This window comes from Geotrypetes seraphini, chromosome 4, assembly GCF_902459505.1.
Source record: "Geotrypetes seraphini chromosome 4, aGeoSer1.1, whole genome shotgun sequence".
Classification (NCBI taxonomy): Eukaryota; Metazoa; Chordata; class Amphibia; order Gymnophiona; family Dermophiidae; genus Geotrypetes; species Geotrypetes seraphini.
In genome coordinates this window covers 23,112,737-23,133,135 of record NC_047087.1, presented here as the reverse complement: position 1 = coordinate 23,133,135, position 20,399 = coordinate 23,112,737, and the positions used below count along the sequence as shown (strand labels likewise).

Here is a 20,399-nt window from a genome sequence, read left to right as displayed (position 1 = left end):
GGTTTTCAGGATTTCCCCAATGAATATGCATTGAAAGCAGTACATGCACATGGATCGCATGCATAGTCATTGGGGAAATCCTGAAAACCCGACTGGATTGCAGCCCTCGAGGAGGGGCTTTGAGACCCCTGCACTAGTGTGACGTCATCATGTCTACATCCACGTGTGCAGAGGCCCTCCAGACAGAGCCTACACTTACTATACTGGTGAGGGGTGCCGGCTGACTACAGGATGTGCCTCTCGCCATGAGAGGCATGTCTGTAAGCAGTCAGCTGGCACCTCTCCTCCTTGCCAGCATCTTGCAGCACAACCCGTAATCTTGCTGCGGCACACCGTTTGCGATACACTGGTCTAGAAGGTACAGCCTTGCTTTACATTTCGCTTCAGTTATGTGGCCACTTCTGATCTGCTGTTTCCGAAGAATCACAGCATAAGCGGATAAAATGCTGCAAACAGCTGAAGGAGTTAGGAAGACAAGTTTTTATTAAACACTATATTCTCCTCTGGTCCAAGACACTGGCTGCATCTGTTGGCTGAAATAGCTCAAGCCAACATACACTAAGGCAGTAAATGATAAAAACTCTTCCAATATTCTGAAGGTTACAAAACGGGATCCAGTATGACAGCACCCGCACAATTGATCCCTGTGCAATTAGTAATTTAAATATGATATCAAAAGGAAAAAAAAAATAAAGTATTTCACAGCTATGGCATTGCAGTTAAGGCTATTGCATATCACAGTGTCAGATTATCTTTTCTTTTTAAAAAGTTCTTCCTTTCCTATTACACCCAGGGAATACACTAAACATTTTAAACATTTATATTAGGAAAATTAATATAAAGAAAAGAAACAGCTAGCCCAGGTGTGTAAAAGGTGCAGGTTCTAAGCATTCTTATCCACAATTGGTCACAAGCAGTTCAAGGTGCTGGTCCTTTGTACACACAATCCAGGAACAAATTTACTATTAAAAAAACACAATACCTTGCTGCCCATAACTTGGCTCTATGATATGAAAATTTTGAGGTCTTCAAAGATATCAAACCTTCTGTACACCATTAATATGTGACATGCTATGGGAGACTAAGTATCTTGGGCAATTTCATTGTCAAGGTTCTGGGTCAGTCGTCCAAGGATTTTATGTAATTTTCATACGCATCTTCGCTCATCAGCTCATCAAATTCAGCAGGGATATCCACCGTCATTTTTATCAGCCAGCCTGCAAGAGAAAAATGCAGGAAGTTGATAATTTTAGGAACTGTATATGCATTTTAACCAAGGGCTTCAGGTCAGAGTACATGTAGATGGCCTGGCAAAGAGACTTGATCACGAAAGCCAGGCAAGGCCCTGGAGATGCTTCAGTCAATAGCAGTACCCATAACTCATGCTAAAATAAAGGAGGCTAAGCACAGCATGCTTGATAAAAGCTAGCACATCCATCTGCTATTGTGTACCTAACTAAAGAGTTTGTAAAGGATGATACAAATTAATTTTACTCCAAAAACACAAGGGCCAGAACCCTACAATTAGAATTATGCAGCAAGCATCAACTACTGTTGCTATGACACCTTTGTGTTTAAATCCAAATGGTAGTCTCTTTGGCAGAACAGAGACTTTGAGAGCAGGTAAATGATCTTGCATATTGCTCTATGCACCAACTATGCATATAAATTCAAGGATGTGACAGAAAAAAATTGATGCTCAAGCTTGAAACTTGGTGCTGCAGACAAAAGGATTAGGTTCTTACCTCGATAATCCTCTTTCCTGTAGAACAGCATAAGATTCCTTAAGGATGAGTTAAGCATCTCAAATTGCGAGTTGCTTGCAGAAGACATTCATTTTCTTTTCTACGTCCCCTTGTCTTTCTGGGCAGCGACCCCTTTCCTCATTTCATACCAAAGCAAGCGAAGTTGCAGCATATTAGTATTAAAATAGATTATCAGCACATTTTGCCTTGTAAAAAAAGTATGCAAGTGTTAGTGTTAGCGATAACCCCTAGGAGAGGAAATTAAATCAGGGAGTGGGGGGGGGGGGGTTTCAGGAACTCCCCAATCCAGGTAAGTTCAATCTGTTCTGCACTAGTAACTAAGAGTTAATAACCCACCACCCAAGAGGGCAACAAAGCATGATGGTGAACCAAAAAACAAACACCTACCTGTGTGCAACTGGCACAAACACTTGCATACTTTTTTACAAGGCAAAATGTGCTGATATCTATTTTAATACTAATATGCTGCAGCTTCAGAGGCTCTGCTTCTCTTCCTTGGCTGCCACAAGCCAAGCCGATGGATACTCTTCCAAGATTATCAAGCCTCTGCAGGCATAACAGACATCTGAGAGGCGGGGTGTAAGGAATCATATGCTGGTCTATAGGAAAGAGGATTATCGAGGTTAGAACCTAATCCTTCCTTCTTGTGCAAATGGCATGCGATTCCTTACGGATGAGACATACCAGAGCAGTCCTTTGAGTCTAGGACAGGAAAGATAAGCCTGCGACTAGCAGAGAGGACTCAAAGACCCCATCTGTTTGTGCCACCACATCCACTCTGCAAAATTTTGTAAAGGTATGGAGGGTAGACCATGTGATTGCCTTACAAATTTCATTGGGCGGCACTGCCTAGGATGACGCCACACTTCTGATAGAGTGAACTTTTAGGGCAAATGGCAGATGCTTTCCATAATCAATCTACGCTGAGGAAATAGTCATGGGAAATAAACCTTTAGAGGCTGGTCTGCCCCGACAGCTAGCACTGGTGAAGACAAACAGATCCGACAGGCAGAATTTATTTGCAACTTCTAAATGAAGAACTGTCCTGACATCCAGCAGCTTCAATACTTTTTCCTGTTTCTTCTCATCCATGGGCTGAAAAGCAGGAAGCTGCACTTCCTGGTTGACATGAAACGCCAAAACTACCTTCGATAAGAAGGCACGGTGCATAAAGACATCCCTGCTTCCGTGAATCTGAGGAAAGGCTCTCTGCAAGATAACGCTAGCAGTTCCGACACGCTCCTCGTTGAAGTGATTGCGACTAAGAAAACTGTCTTCACGGTTAGATTCATGATAGATGTGCATCCTTATATAGCGCTTCAGAGAGGACTCGTAACACACTGCTGAGATTCCACGTAGGGACCAGGTGCTGTACTGGAGGGCAGAGCCTAAGAGCTCCCTTCAAGAACCTGGACGCATCTCGAAGAGAGGCCAAAGATCTTCTATCCACTCGAGCTCTGTAATATGAAAGCCTGGGTATTTGAACCTTGAGAGATCCTACCACCAGGCCCTTCTCTAGACCTTCCTGCAGAAAGGACAGGACTTCGGAAATGGAAGTCTGTAAGGGATCTAACTGCTTCTTCTTACTAAAACGTTTTCACACTTTCGTACAGGCCACTACAGTCACTGGCTTCTTTGTATAGAAATGTTGTGATAACCATATTCAAATGTCCCATTCGTGCTAAGGCTGCACACTCAACAGCCATGCCATAAGCCCAAAGCATTCCAGATTCTCTAAGGCTAAAGGCCCCTAGGACAGAAGATCCTGGTTCAGCGGTAGTTTGAGACAGTATCTCACTGCAACTGGACCAGATCTGCATACCAAGGACAATATGGCCAATCTGGGGCCATCAGGATTACCAATCCTTAATAGGTTGCTATACTGCGAAGTACCTGACCTATCATCAGCCATGGGGGGGAACACCTGCCAAGGTTGTACTAGAGCTTCTATCCCGACATTTCTCAGCTCTGGTCTTTGACTGAAAGAACGGGGAGCTTTCTTGTAGTATGCTGAGGCCATGAGATCGAATGTTGGCTGTCCCCAGCATTTCAGCTGAATACTCTCTGGGACAAGGACCATGCCCCAGACCCAGGGTCCTGCGACTGAGATAACTGGTCTGGGCATTGTCCACTCCCACTACATGAGCTGCTGTGAGGGCCTGCAGATGGGCTTCTGCCTAGTGAAACAGCAATAGGGCCTCCACCTGCAGTGGAGCACTCTTGGTTCCCTCTTGTTTGTACACCACAGCTGTGGCATTGTCAGAGAAGATCCTGACTATTTTGCCTTTCAGCTGCACCTGGAAGAACCATAGAGCCAATCAAATGGCTTTCAATTCTAATCTGTTGATAGATAATGCCCTCTGTTAAGGCAACCAATGCCCTCATACTGGATGACCCTCTCAATGACCCCCCCCCCAGCCATAAAGACTGGCATCTGTTGTCAGGATCACCCAAGACTCTATGCGGAGAGGGAGCCTCTGGGTAACGACTCCAGCTGGAGTCACCACTGTCCAGGCTAACTGCAACTGGAGAGAGTCCCTCCGAGGCGAACACACTAACCAGTGCGCTCTGCAGGGGACACAGATGGGCTCTTGCCCATCATTTTATGGTCGCTACTATGGAGCCTAACACCTGCACATAATGCCAAGCCTTAGGCATCAGTAGCTCCAAAATTCGCCATGATCTGGTGTCTGAGCTTCAGTTTGCATGGTTCTGGAAGAAATACTCGGTTCTCTTCTATGTTGAATAGAATCTCCAAATACTCCAGACACTGAGTGGGTTCAAGGTGGTTCCTTCTGAAATTTATACTCCACCACAGATCCTGCAGGAGCTGAACTGCCTGAGACACTGTCCAGTGACATTCCATCTTGGATGGTGCTCTCACCAGTCAATCATCCAAGTACGGATGAACTTGGGTGCCTGATCTGCGTAAATTTGCTGCTGCCACCACCATTACTTTGGTAAAGGTGTGAGGAGTCATTGCCAAGCCGAAAACTGAAATTGGCTTCCACGTGCTAATGCAGGCTGGCCAGGGAGGTGCTCTTTTTAAAAGTGTGGCCCCTCCTGGCTACAGACCTCAACATCTGGCCCTTTTCCCCGGCAGAGCTGTCCCAGAACTACTAGGAACCTCTTAGCACAGGGAAGCCTCAAAAAAATACTGTATGAAGTTCTGAAAATAAAAAATCTAGTGCAGAGAAGATGAAAAGATTATCTTCTCAACTCACTTGCAGAACGTAAGACTGAGGGAAGAGGACGCTGCTCAGAGAGACAAGTAGGCGGAGAAAAGAAATGATTGATGACTTCTGCAAGCAACTTGCAAGTTGAGGTGCTTAACCCATCCGTAAGGAATCATATGCTGTTTGCCCAGGAAATGATGGAGAAATATTTAGGACAGCAATGACCCTTAGACTTTACAACAAAGAACACTGGTATAAATAAAGAGTTGGCGGTCACAATTGGTGGTGGAGGGTGGTAATGGCTTCGCTGATGAGGCAGGAAAGAAAATATGAAGGATGGTTCTGCAGATAGAAAACAGATTTATCTCAAATAAGCACTACTTTTGACTGAGTGTTTAAAATGTCTCCTGAAGGTCATTTGAGAATTTACTAGATGGATCACTGAAATGTGGTGCACAGCCTGCCACAAGTTTGGATCTTTGCATGAACTTGGAACCTCAATTGAAAACAAGGCATGCGTTTTAATCTGGGTAAAAAGTTACATATAAACAAGGGGAGTCTCAAAGGGCAGCTGCAGGCAGCTTCAAGGTTACCTGAAGAAACACTGAAGAGGCACTTATATAGCTGCATGCATATTCCGAGAAAGTGAAGGCAATCTATGACATCCTCTTACCATCCTGATAGCATGACTTGTTGACGAGTCCTGGATTATCTGCGAGAGCTGTATTAATTTCTGTTACTTTCCCCGTTAATGGGGAGTAAAGCTCACTAGCTGCCTTCACACTTTCCAAAGCTCCAAATTCATCTGGGGTGGGGAAGAGCAAAAGAAAAGAAAAAAAAAACCTCAGTTTAAACTTTTTATTATTATTATTACTACTATTTTAAAATGTAACCCAATAAAAACTAAGACCTTCTTTTACGTAGAGGTTACTATCATGGCCTAGGCGCTAAATGCTCTGATGCTCATAGGAATTCTATGAGCGTTGGAGCATTTGCTGCTCTGGGCCGTGGTAGAAACCTCTACTGCGGCTTAGTAAAAAGAGAGGGGGGGGGGGTAAATGTCAAAAGAAGACTTTCTTCAGCTGAATTTTTATGTACAGTATTCCCCTGAAATTCGCGTGGGTTCTGTTCCAGGAACCTCCGCAAATTTCAGAAAACCACGAACCCGGTTTTTCGCCCGTCAAAAGGCAGGGGAGGCAGGAGAAAGCAGCTGGAGTGCCAGCAGGTGAAGAAAATCACTCGCGGTCTGCTCCGACTGCCTCTTCCTGTAGTAGTGTCAGGCTATACCAATCAGGAGCTGCTTTGACACGCAGCTCCTGATTGGTGTAGCCTGACTTTACTGCAGGAAGAGGCAGTCGGAGCAGACCACGAATGAATGAGTCCAAGATTCGCGAATTTGTGGGGGGGGGGGGAACACTGTATTTATTTAAAATATTCATAACCCGCAAATCTACAATAACATTACATACATAATAAAAACATATTGAAATACACAAAAAATTCACATACTCTCTTCAGAAAAAAATAAAATAAAAAACAAAACGCATCCCCATAACATAAGCATTGGGGATTGAGGAATGCTCGTCAAAACTGGCTTAAATTGGTTTGGGGTTCATTGAAGATTTGTTAGTTGCCCTTTATCTTCCGCTGTTCTGCACTCACACATCCTGGGGAGGGGGGGAGCGGGAGGGGAGGTATATCTTTTGTTTTGGTATTATTCCTGATGGTAATGTTGGATGGGGGAGAGAATTTTATTTTTTTGTATAGATTCCGATTGTTTATAAGTGCTTATTTGATTATTATTATTTGTAAGTAAATTGTATTGAACTTTTTGTTGGCATTAAAAATGAAATAAAGTTAAAAAAAAAACACCAAAAACCTGGTTTAAGTAACATGGCATGAACGATTGCCAACACCAGCACAAGATTTCAGACATTCAGTCAGGTATGACTAGGAAAATTTATGCTGCAGATACTCTGTTGTAACCACCATCTTTGCAAATTTGTTCTTAGAAAAGAACTAGTTTGGTCCAAGAAAGGTATACAGGTTTAAACACTGTCAGGGTGTACCGTATTTTTCGCTCCATAAGATGCACTTTTTCCACCCAAAAGAGTGGGTGGCAAAAAGGGTGCGTCCTTTGGAGCGAATACCCCAATCCCCCCTTTACCTTATTTAGGCCGCCGCCACTGCTCACCCCTCACCTGCTGCTGAAAGTAAAGGAAGGGAAAGGTCAGGTGGGTGCAGTGATTGCACGCCGCCGGCCCAGAAGCCTTACTCCCAATGTCAATTCTGACGTTGGCGAGAAGGTCCAGGCCAGCCATTGGCATCTTGCCCCATCATCTTGCCTCCGAGAATCTTGGAGAGAGCGAGAACTAGAAGACCATGAGCATGCGCAGATGCTCAAGGCCCAGCACAAGGAAGAGGGAAGATCTTCGGGCACCGGCATGTCCTGTGCGTTGGTGCTGGTGCCAGATAGGGGTAAGAGAATGTGTGTGGGTGGGCGAGTAGGGGATGCCAGATCGTGATGGGGGGGGCGACACAAGCAAGGGGGGATGGCGGATCGCGGGGGCGATCATAAATCGAGTCGAGCTTGGTTTCCGAGGCGCAGATTTTGCGAATGTTTTGCTCGTCTTGCAAAAACTCGCAAACCGCGGCACTCGTAAACCGAGGTTTGACTGTATAAGGAAACAAACATCTACAGTTAGGTGCATTTTATCAATTTAAACCTGAAATTAAAAACCCTGTTTATAAATACAAAAAGTTATTATAAGAGATGGACCTGACAGGCTAAAGAGGGTCAGTTGTGATAACAGTTTAAATAAAGCACATTAAAACCACAAAAATACTCACCTGTTTTATTCAGCTGTGCACCGACGTCTGGAAGACCACAGTATACCACATCTCCTAGTGCTTCCTAGGGGTAACGCAGCGGTGTCAACAGCCAATACAGAACAAATGCCTTTAAAATGTTAATATTACTTCTGTATACAAATAGAATGGTTTCCTATTACCAGCGCTGTTCAAAGTACTTGGCCAACGTACTTAAGTAAAAGTAAAGAGCACATTAAAAAATTTATTTAAAGTATAAAAGTTATTGCCTAATATAATACTTTGAGTAAAAAGTAAAAGTATCGTTAACTACAACGAATGCAACTATCATGGTTTTTATCCCAATAACCATAAACAATTTTATTGCTCTACATTTCAATCCACTTTGCTTTCAGTAAAACTAAATTTTGAAAATGACCGTCACTTATGCACGTGTGCTTGCAAGTCATTACTAAACCAGCACAGCGAAAAAGGTGTTCAACAACTGCCCTGGCAGAAAGTGGATTGCTTAATCTGAATAAATAGTTTCTTTCAAATCAGGCCAGGTTGCAATGTTACTCTAAGATATAATTTTATTTGCCAAGACTGTATTATTAGGTACTAGCTGATGCCCCGGCGTTGCACGGGTATTTAATTATAGCAATAACACTGTAAATGGATTCAAATAAAGATACTTTATAGTGGTGAATGAAATTATTTTTTTACAGCTTAATAAAAAGTACAATATTCAAATTATAATGTGAAATATTTGACAAAATGAATACAATACAACTAACGCAAAACGTGATTATAAACAACAATTTTAGTTTCACCTCCTGGAGCAAGAACATATAAATTCTTGGGTGAACCCACCCTTGAGCAAGCAACATAGAGTTGTGGGCCGCGAGACCCCCAGAACATATCACCCCAGGTAGTGAGGGATCTGCATACCAAGTTTCGTTCAAATCGGTCAAGCCGTTTTTGAATTACAGTGAGAATGGCAGCTTTTTACATTTTTTCCATTGACATGAATGGGTGAAATCTGATTTTCTGTTTGTAGCTCCGGCCACGTGTGCAGGTGGGCCGCGAGACCCCCAGAACATATCACCCCAGGTAGTGAGGGATCTGCATACCAAGTTTCGTTCAAATCGGTCAAGCCGTTTTTGAATTACAGTGAGAATGGCAGCTTTTTACATTTTTTCCATTGACATGAATGGGTGAAATCTGATTTTCTGTTTGTAGCTCCGCCCATGTGTGCAGGTGGGCCACGAGACCCCCAGAACATATCACCCCAGGTAGTGAGGGATCTGCATACCAAGTTTCGTTCAAAGCGGTCAAGCCGTTTTTGATTTACTGTGAGAATGGCAGCTGTTTACATTTTTTCCATTGACATGAATGGGTGAAATTTGATTTTCTGTTTGTAGCTCCGCCCATGTGTGCAGGTGGGCCGCGAGACCCGCAGAACATATCACCCCAGGTAGTGAGGGATCTGCATACCAAGTTTCGTTCAAAGCGGTCAAGCCGTTTTTGATTTACTGTGAGAATGGCAGCTGTTTACATTTTTTCCATTGACATGAATGGGTGAAATTTGATTTTCTGTTTGTAGCTCTGCCCATGTGTGCAGGTGGGCCGCGAGACCCCCAGAACATATCACCCCAGGTAGTGAGGGATCTGCATACCAAGTTTCGTTCAAATAGGTCAAGCCGTTTTTGAATTACTGTGAGAATGGCAGCTTTTTACATTTTTTCCATTGACATGAATGGGTGAAATCTGATTTTGTTTGTAGCTCCGCCCACGTGTGCAGGTGGGCCGCGAGACCCCCAGAACATATCACCCCAGGTAGTGAGGGATCTGCATACCAAGTTTTGTTCAAATCGGTCAAGCCGTTTTTATGTGATCGCGGCACATAAACACATACATACACACATACATACACACATACATACCTCTGATTTTATATACAGTGGTGCCTCGCATAACGAACGCCTCGCACAGCGAACGCTTCACACAACGAACTTTATGTCTTGCTCCCTACAACGAACTTCGTTTCACACAACGAAGTCGCCCGAGCTGCATCCTTCCGCGCAGGCACTGCGCTTAACTGCCCTCTCTCCGCCTGGCTCCCTCTTGCCCCCCCGACTCCCCGACACGATCGGGGCAAAAAGGAGCCCAAGCCCTCTTGCCCCGCCGATTCCCCAACTCCCCGACAATATCGGGCCAGGAGGGAGCCCAAGTCCTCCTGGCCACGGCGACCCCCTAACCCCACCCTGCACTACATTACGGGCAGGAGGGATCCCAGGCCCTCCTGCCCTCGACGCAAACCTCCCTCCCCCCAACGACCGCCCCCCCAAGAACCTCCGACCGCCCCCCCAGCCGACCCGCGACCCCCCTGGCCGACCCCCACGACACCCCCAACCCCCTTCCCCGTACCTTTCTGTAGTTGGCCGGACAGACGGGAGCCAAACCCGCCTGTCCGGCAGGCAGCCAACGACGGAATGAGGCCGGATTGGCCCATCCGTCCCAAAGCTCCGCCTACTGGTGGGGCCTAAGGCGCCTGGGCCAATCAGAATAGGCCCGGGAGCCTTAGGTCCCTCCTGGGGGCAGGGCCTGAGGCACATGGGCCCAACCCGACCATGTGCCTCAGGCCCTGCCCCCAGGAGGGACCTAAGGCTCCCGGGCCTATTCTGATTGGCCCAGGTGCCTTAGGCCCCACCAGTAGGCGGAGCTTTGAGACGGATGGGCCAATCTGGCCTCATTCCGTCGTTGGCTGCCTGCCGGACAGGCGGGTTTGGCTCCCGTCTGTCTGGCCAACTACAGAAAGGTACGGGGAAGGGGGTTGGGGGGGTCGTGGGGGTCGGCCAGGGGGGTCGCGGGTCGGCTGGAGGGGCGGTCGGAGGTTCTTGGGGGGGGGCGGTCGTTGGGGGGGGGGGGGGGTTTGCGTCGAGGGCAGGAGGGCCTGGGATCCCTCCTGCCCGTAATGTAGTGCAGGGTGGGGTTAGGGGGTCGCCGTGGCCAGGAGGACTTGGGCTCCCTCCTGGCCCGATATTGTCGGGGAGTTGGGGAATCGGCGGGGCAAGAGGGCTTGGGCTCCCTTTTGCCCCGATCGTGTCGGGGAGTCGGGGGGGCAAGAGGGCTTGAGCTCCCTTTTGCCCCGATCGTGTCGGGGAGTCGGGGGGGCAAGAGGGCTTGAGCTCCCTCTTGCCCCGATCGTGTCGGGGAGTCGGGGGGGCAAGAGGGCTTGAGCTCCCTCTTGCCCCGATCGTGTCGGGGGTGCCAGGGACCACACGGAGTCACCCACCGTACCACCCGATTCGGGTAAGCGCAGGTATCGGTGGGTGGCTTATTTGCGGGGGGGGTGCCTTATTTTACATTTTTTTCTAAAAAGGGGGGGCTGTCTTATTTGATGGCCCTGCCTTATCATCGGGGAAACACGGTAGAAAAAAAAAAAAAATGAACAGTTAAGTCCCAGTTTTTGCCGCTGAGACTCTGCCCTCTCTCACTGTAAAATTAGACTCTACTTAGTCTGTCTTTAAATTTAAAAAATGTGTGTTGTTTTAAAAAACAATTATGTTTTAGATGTATCTAAATAAAAATAATAACCAAAAATTTATCTTTTTTTATGTCATCTTAGCATATTTTATGCTACAGAACGAATTATTTTTTTTAACCTGTATTGTTATGGGAAAACGCGTTTCACATAACGAACTTTTCGCATAACAAACTTGCTCCTGGAACGAATTAAGTTCGTTGTGTGAGGCACCACTGTATATAGATAGATTACTGTGTTTCCCCCAAAATAAGACACTGTCTTATTTTAAATTGGGGCCCAAAAAATACACTAGGTCTTATTTTCAGGTAGGGCTTATTTTTTTTCATGTACATTATCATCTCTCCCTTCCTTTCCTTCACCCTAATTCTTCCTCTTTCCTTTCTCTCCTCCACACATACAACATCTTTCTTCCCCTCTCACCCATCCTCTTGTGCCTTCCCTCTGCAGCATCTTTCTATCCCTCCATCCTTCCCATCCCCCTGTGCAGTAGAACCCTTTGCCCAGCTTCTATTCATCCTTCCCTCCTATCCCTTGTGCAGCAGAACCCTTGAGCACCCGCTGCCGACCCTGCCACGCAGCTGAACCGCTGTTGAACCTCCATCCTTTCCTCCCAACCAAACCCCACCAACCGCGACCATAAATACCTTCCGGCAGAGCAGTGTCGGGTCAGCAGCACTCTAAACAGGCTGCTTCGTGGCCTTCTGCATGCCATGTTATTGATGGCATCAGTTTGCTTTCCAGTAGCTACCAGTGGGTTCTCAAAAAATGAAACCTCAGTCTGGCTTCATCATAAAACAAATATAAGAACATCAAGCCCAGAAGTCCGTCCTCACAGTGGTCAATCCAGGTCACTAGTACCTGGCAAAACCCCAAAGAGTAGCAACAGTCCAGAATCCCAAAGAGTAGCAAGATTCCGGAATGTCAAAGAGTAGAAAGATTCTGGAACCCAAAACAGTAGCAACATTCCAAGCTACCAATCCAGGGCAAGCAGTGGCTTCCATCATGACTAAGGACTTTTCCTCCAGAAAATTGCCTAAACTTTTCTTAAAACCAGCTACGCTCTCCGCTCTTACCACAACTTCTGGCAACGCGTTCCAGAGCTTAACTATTCTCCGAGTGGAAAAATACTTCCTCCTATTGGTTTTAAAAGTATTTCCCTGTAACTTCATTGCGTGTCCCCTAGTCTTTGTAATTTTTGACGGAGTGAAAAATTGATCAAGTTTCAAGTTTATTTATTCATTTGATGAATCGCCTATTAAAATTGCTAGGCGATGTACAAAATCCATATAAAAAGTAATACAGCGAAACTATCAATTAACAATACAGTTACATAAAATACAGACATGAGGGGGTAGAGAAGGATTAAAGTTTACAATCTTAAATTTGGTAGAAAAAAGGTAAAGACCAAAAGGTAAGGGGCTAAAATCCAAAGCACAGTTCAAAGCATCTTAGAAGCTTGTAAAAGTTTTAGTTATTAAAAGCATCTATAAATAAATAAGATTTTAAAAGTTTTTTAAAGGTTACAATCATTTTTTCAGATCGAATGTATTGAGGGAGGGCGTTCCACCATTGTGATCCCATGACTGTGAACATGTCTGATCTACGTGTACCTATGATTTTCAAAGAGGGTACTGAAAGCATGTTTTGGCCGGATGATCGAAGAGAACGTTGAGAATTGTAAGGGATTAGAAATCGAGAGATAAAAAGTGGTTCATTGAATGCTAGTGTTTTGAAGATAAGTAATAAAATTTTAAAGGTAATCCTATGGCTGATTGGTAGCCAGTGTGCGTCTTTTAAAAGAGGAGAAACGTGGTCGTACTTTTTAGCGTTATATATTAGTTTAATGGCCGTATTTTGTATTACCTGCAGTCTCCTTTTTTCTTTCTGGGTGATATTAAGTAGGAGAGCATTGCAGTAGTCAATTTTTGAAATTACTTGTACCCGCTCTACTCCACTCAAGATTTTGTAGACTTCCATCATATCTCCCCTCAGCCGTCTCTTTTCCAAGCTGAAGAGCCCTAACCGTTTTAGTCTTTCCTCATACGAGAGGAGTTCCATCCCCTTTACCATCTTGGTTGCTCTTCTTTGAACCTTTTCTAGTGCCACTATATCTTTCTTGAGATACGGAGACCAGAATTGAATGCAATACTCCATAAGAGGTCGCACCATGGAGCGATACAGGGGTATTATAACCCTCTTAGTCTTGTTAGCCATCCTTTTTTAATAATTCCTAGCATCCTGTTTGCTTTTTTGATCGCCGCCACACATTGGGCGGAAGGTTTTATCATACTGTCTACAATGATACCCAGATCCTTTTTTTGGGTGCTAACTCCCAAGGTGGACCTTAGCATCCGGTAACTGTGATTCAGGTTATTCTTCCCAATGTGCATCACTTTGCATTTGTCCACATTAAATTTCATCTGCCACTTGGACGCCCAGTCTTTCAATTTCCTAAGGTTTGCCTGCAATTTTTCACAATCCGTATGCGTTTCAACAACTTTGAACAGTTTAGTGTCATTTGCAAATTTAATCACCTCACTCGTCGTTCCAATTTCCAGATCATTTATAAATAAGTTAAATAGCACCGGTCCCAGTACAGACCCCTGCGGCACTCCACTGTTTACTCTCCTCCAATGAGAAAAATGACCATTTAACCCTACCCTCTGTTTTCTATCCGATAACCAGTTCCTAATCCACCCCTGAACTTTGCCACCTATCCCATGACTCTTTAATAAACATATCTTAACTGGAATATCAAGTATATCCTTACATTTTTATTTGTTAACCTTTATTTCTTTGCATTTCAGTGAACTTTGGCAAACATATTGCTTTACTGCAAAAAGGAACATTAATCTTGTGATTTAATCTCCCCATCAAAGAAAAAAAAAAGATGAACAACAAAGCAAGAACCTTCCAGTGCCAGTCAAACTGCTCTCTGGATTAGGTGTGGATGCTACAGGGGCAATAATAGTCCCATTCCCCCTATGCTCAAGAGTAACACTTAGTTGCCAAATTCAGGGACCATGAATGCAAGGTTCTAGAGGGAGACCTAGGGCTAGATTCACCAACCATAGATCCGTGTCCGATTGCTTGCAGGCCAACAAATTCACTAAAGGCCTGCATGCAAATGGGTTATCGTTGGCACGCTCCTCACCAACCGCACGGATCGCTGGAGAGCGATCCTTGAGCATGCGCAAACCATCTTACTTGACTGTAGATGGTGATGAGGCTCTTTTGAACCTGGGCGGGGCAGCCTATTAAAAATGGACAGCTTTGTGGTGGAATGGGCAAGCATGAAAAATAAAATAGCCATTATATTCTCCTTCCATTGCTCTGGATTTACTAGTCAGGGTTTGTTTATAAGATAAGGACCTATCCAAGGGCAAAGGAGGAGGGTTTAAATGGCTAGATAAAATTACAATTGGAGAAGTCAGAACACAAACCAGATAAGACAAACAGGGGATAATATATGGACCTAAATATGTGTTTTGTGCTGAGGTCACTGGAAACAGGAGTAGGCGTTCTCTCATGTCACTAGAATTAATATATAAGCTCTGTTGAAGACCAGAGAAGATACACACAGGCTGTAGCTTAGTTTTATGAAGTCCCATTGTTTCAATGTGTGTTCAGTCTGGTCTCCAGAAACCTGCAGGAGAGATAAGGGTTGGCTTTTGACCTGGTTGCTACAGAGATAGACTTTTCTTCTTACTACGGAGATTACATTCCAGGGGAGGGGGTTCCCTCTCCTTTTTTGCAGGGTAAAGTTAGAAATTCTAATCGAATATACAAAATGCATATATGATGAATTAAATTTTAGTGAACTAATAACGTCGGAACTTTCATATTCAAGGGTTCAGATTGAAATATAATTACCTCTAAAAATTGTACTGGAGAATGCATATAGGAAAATGTAGGGTTTGTGGGAGTGGATTAGCCACTCCCCTTTTCTTTCACCAAGACACAGGATTTTCAGTGCATGCTCTTAAATGACTCAGTAACATGGGAGCAGTAGAAGTAACATGGGAGCAGTAGTTTGACTTTTAAAGAGAAATGATTTAAAGCTGTGAATGGATAATTTTTCCTCTGTAAGTATATTGTAATACTTTTTTCTGGTTTCTTCTGTACCTTTTCTTTATTAGATAAAATAGTATTAAAATGTAACTTTTAGGAATTCTTGTGTGAGGCGGATGGACACTCCCCCAATATGTATACTAGCGCCTTATATGGTATTCATGACCAATTAGATGCAGGCAGTAAAATGTCATCATGTATTAGGTATATTTAAGTGAACCTAGCAGAACAGAATTTTGAGGGCATTATGTCAGGAAAGTTGCATTTACACCCTTTGACTTGTAATGTTCCTCCATTGTACAAATGAATGCCTTGAAACAGGACTGTCTGTTAAATTTTAGTAAAACAATATTTTATCTGAAATATTTTATCTGAAATTATCATCAAGTCAGTGCACCTATGGGCAGGGTAGAACCAAAACTCTGCTCAATGGTCTGCGCATGAACTGGTCCTTCATGCTCGTCAGTTTTTTCTTTTAACTTTACTGTTTTTTTCTAGTTCGTGAGCCCATGGTTTTAACCCACGGGTTAAAACCACGGGCTCGCACTGCGGGGAAGGGCAGGTGAGTTGGGGATGAGCAGGGCAGCCAAAGCAGGAGAATCAAAGCAGAGAGCATGGTTTTAGCACAAGCGATTGGTCCTCACCAGTTGCTAGTTTTTTGATCAGCCTGCCAGTCGGTGTGCCAGAAGAAATTTTGTGAATTGCGTCCTTCCTGTTTTGCATGCTGATTCCCCTCATTTGCATGCACGGAACAGGATTGGATCAGTACACAGGTTAGTGAATTGGGTTGGAAGAAAATTGAGTCGCAAACTGATTGGTTTGCTTAGTGAATCTAGCCCCTAGTGCAGGGGTGTCAAAGTCCCTCCTCGAGGGCCGTAATCCAGTCGGGGTTTCAAGATTTCCCCAATGAATAAGCATGAGATATATTTGCATGCACTGCTTTCATTGTATGCTAATAGATCTCATGCATATTCATTGGGGAAATCCTGAAAACCCGACTGAATTGCGGCCCTCGAAGAGGGACTTTGACACCCCTGCCCTAGTGCATGGCTTCTGATCTAAGGACTATCATTGCAAAGACCAGACTATGTATTTTCAGGGTGGGTAGATAGTTGTCAATAACTGTAGGTCAACAGATCCTGATAACATTAAAAAAAAAAAAAAAAAAAAGATTATGAAAGGGGGTACTGAAGCATGAAGAGTAATTTCAGAGACAGGTCCAAGTTCAAAGTGTAAAGACCTGATAAAACCATGGTAAAATAAATCCAAAGATCAGGGGCAGAAGTAGTGAAATTATTTACACAAAAACAGGAGAGAAAGACCAATAAATCACACTCACCTGTGCATAATTGCTAATTCCTACTGTCCCAATACCATTTTCAACAGATATCCATTCATGTTTATCTGTAAATTTACGAGCTAAAAAACAAATGTATTTTATTTTAAAAACAAAGATTAAAAAATAAATATAGTTTTGCAATAGTGATTGTTGTTTTTTTTTCTAAAGACCTGAAGATCTTGCAAACAAGAATTTCACTTTGTTGATTTGGGGTGTGGGATCAGGTTCACAAGACCAGTGTTTTCCATCGGTCCTGGAATTCTCCCTTGCCAGTCTGGTTTTCAAGATATCCACAATGAATATGCACGAAATATTTGCATACAATGGAGGAAGTGTATACAAATCAATCTAATGCATTCTCAATGTGGATATCCTGAAAACCTGATTGGGGCCCAGGTGCACTAAAGCCAGCGATCGTCGCTAAACCATCGCTTTAGCGATGACCGCATTTGCTGACCCGGTGCAAAAAATGGCTCTTTGCGTGTTTTTTCCCTCAATCGCCCATTTTCTGATCCAGCCATGCAAATTAGCTACAACCCCATGTAAACTAGCCAAGCAATTGATACACTAACATTGCTTGGCTATGCCCCCCCCCCCCCCCCGGGGTTTAGCAATCCAAAAAAAGTGACTGGTCAAGACCAGCTGCTTACCTGTTTAACCATAGTTCAGCCTATTGTTTTTAAATGGGTACAGATGCTGTGCATCTTAACAATACACACGCAAAATATCTACACCATTAACAAAAAAAAAAGAGAAAAAGAGCTCCCTACCCAACAAACTGGCACTGGAAACTGATCCCCACACACACACACCTGTGGCAGCGAAAACGGCAGGAGTGATGCCCACTCCCTCCCCTAAACTTCCCACTTTCTCAAAAAATAAGGTAGGAGAAAGTGGACATTCCTCCTGCCTTTTGTTTGGGGGGTAAGGGATGGTTCAGGGGGCTGTACATAGCATGGGAAGGGGGCCTCCATTAGCAGGAGGGAGTGGGCATTCCTCTTACCAATTTTTCTCACACTGGGGGGAGGGGGGTCGGCAAAGCAGGAGGGAGTGGGCATCCCTCCTATCGATTTTCGCTGGTGCGAGGAGGTCGGTCCCCAGTGCCAGTTCATTGGGGAGGGCCGTCATTGGCCAAGGGGGCTTTTTTTCTTTTAACACACACACAGCATCTGTGCCCATTTAAAAAAAGATTTTTTAAAAAAGGTTTCCTGCTCGGAACAGCTGAGTGGCGGGAGGCTGCTTTGGGGCTTCCCCTGTTGGCTCTGCACGTGTGTGAGTCGCTCTCACAGCGATCAATCGGAGGGGAGAGATGGGGATTAAGATGAACCTCCCTGTGAATTATTTGAATGCAAAATTTTTAGTGCATCAATAGCTCTTTTAGAATTGGCCAAAAATCGGATCGAACCCACGTGGTCTTACCACCAATCCTGTTTAGTGCATTTGGCCCTGGCAAGGGAGTACTCCACGACTGACTTGGGAAACACTAAACTTTACCACCAGGGATTTTATGGAAGGGGCACTGGGAGTAAAGGGGACCTGGAGGTAGTCTAATGCAGTGGTTCCCAACCCTGTCCTGGAGGAACACCAGGCCAATTGGGTTTTCAGGCTAGCCCTAATGAATATGCATGAAGCAAATTTGCATGCCTATCACTTCCATCATATGCAAATCTCTCTCATGCATATTCATTAGGGCTAGCCTGAAAACCCGATTGGCCTGGTGTTCCTCCAGGACAGGGTTGGGAATCACTGGTCTAATGTACAGCAAACGTCTTCATATTACCATATTAGAGCATGCACCATATTTCTTTAAATGTGCATACATTTTAATGTACAATTTTACTTATTACATTGAAATGCTAAAATTCTGTTTTAGATTTGCCTTAGGAAACCATAAGTGTAAGCACATTATTATTGCAACCTGCCTTCACTAGCCAAATGTCAGGTGGAATATGATCTTTTTTTTTTTAAACATGGCAAGACATTATTATTATTGAGCGAGGATGCATCAGTGGCAACCCCATTCTACCACAAATATACAACAGCAATGTACTATCATTATACAATTTAATCTCACTACATCCTGAATAGAAAAAGGGCTCTAAATGTCAAGAGACCTGTTAAAAAACAACAACAACACACGTCTAAAGCAGGGGTGTCAAAGTCCCTCCTCGAGGGCCGCAATCCAGTTGGGTTTTCAGGATTTCTCCAATGAATATGCATGAGATCTATTTGCATGCACTGCTTTCATTGTATGCTAATAGATCTCATGCATATTCATTGTGGAAATCCTGAAAACCCGACTGGATTGCGGTCCTCGAGGAGGGACTTTGACACCCCTGGTCTAAAGTGTTCTTCATCCCTGGCACTTGCAGTTTCACACGTATGTTAAAACGTTAAAGCTTTTGTCAAACAGGTAGAATATATTGTAGTATCACAGCACCATTCATGCAGCCACATGTGCAGCATCCCAATACCGTTTACACCCTCTCTGAGAGTTCACATGGCCAAAGGAGGCATTTTCTTAAAGAATGCTTTTTTTTTTCCTCCTTATCAACTTTCTGAAGGCTACATGATGAATCCCCCCCCCCTTTTTTTTTTAACTTACCCTCAATGACCACGCTCAAAATACAGGTGCCTCACTTCAATAGGACCTGAAGTCAAGCAACAATGTCTAAACATTATTTATTTATTTATTTTTTATTTTGGGGGGGGGGGGAGGACGGACAAGGCATCATAGTTTTGGAGCACACGTCTGATAGCAGGGGTAAGTTCAAAACTTCTTACTGGCAAGGGCAGCCAAACGCAATAGCCTTGCTTTCTTGCAAGTTTATTGATTTGGTCGCGCCAATTGCACGATGCGGGGATTGCAACTCAGGGGAATCACCGCGGACCCCGGGAAAGAAACGAGACAACTCCACAATCCCCCCCCTATCCCCACCAAGATAGTCGGACCCTGACGCTGCTGCTCCCCGCTCGACGAAGACTCACCGGAGAGGAGCGGAGAGCCTGTGCGGAGGGTGCGGGCGCTGCATGTCCGCCACGACAGCCGGTACACGGGGAGCGGCGCGGGAGCAACGCACCACCTGCTCAAGCTGCTCCTCACGCCTCCGCCTAGCGCTCGCGCCGCCGCCGCCATCTTTCCCCTAAGTAGCATCCAACGGCTTGGCGCTAGAGGCCCGGGAGCGCGAGCCGCAGCTCCGCGCAGGCGCAGTTGCGGGACGTGCTGGGGGAGGCGGAGCGCGGGCGAGGCCGCCGGGTTTCGGGCGCGTGGCTGAAAAGTCAAGGCTGGCGCTGGGGAGATGCCCGGGCTCGGAGGGGGAGATGCCCGGGCTCGGCGGGGGGGGAGAGATGGCCAGGCTCGGGGAGGGAGAGATGGCCAGGCTCGGGGGGGGAGAGATGCCCGGGCTCGAGGGGGGGAGATGGAGATGCCCGGGCTCGGTGGGGGGAGATGGAGATGCCCGGGTTCGGGGGGGGGGGGGGAGATGCCCGGGCTCGGGGGGGGGAGGTGCTCGGGGGAGAGATGCCAGGGCTCGGGGGGGGGGAGGGATGCCCGGGCTTGGGGAGGGAGATGCCCAGGCTCGGGGGGGGGGGGCGATGCCTGGGCTCAGGGGGGGGAAGATGCCCAGGCTCGGGGGGGGGGGAAGGTGCCCAGGCTCGGGGGGGGGGAGGTGCCCGGGCTCGGGGGAGAG

The 20,399-nt window shown here is 45.4% G+C and overlaps 1 protein-coding gene across 2 annotated transcripts; it reads right to left on the bottom strand.

Annotated features, from left to right (window-relative positions):
- Nucleotides 1-457: 457 nt before the first annotated feature.
- GCSH (glycine cleavage system protein H) lies at nucleotides 458-19,920 on the bottom strand. 2 transcript variants are annotated; one of them, XM_033940439.1, is made up of 5 exons: nucleotides 19,699-19,913; nucleotides 16,711-16,790; nucleotides 7,793-7,856; nucleotides 5,616-5,747; nucleotides 458-1,217 (listed from the first exon to the last, which is right to left on the bottom strand). In XM_033940439.1, the coding sequence occupies exons 1-5, from the start codon at nucleotides 19,862-19,864 to the stop codon at nucleotides 1,120-1,122; spliced, it is 540 nt and encodes a 179-aa protein (XP_033796330.1). In that variant the 5' UTR covers nucleotides 19,865-19,913; the 3' UTR covers nucleotides 458-1,119. The 2 variants fall into 2 exon arrangements, 1 of the variants encoding a protein (XP_033796330.1); XR_004539088.1 differs by having other exon boundaries at nucleotides 1,089-1,217; nucleotides 5,536-5,747; nucleotides 19,699-19,920.
- Between the last annotated feature and the right edge of the window lie 479 nt (nucleotides 19,921-20,399).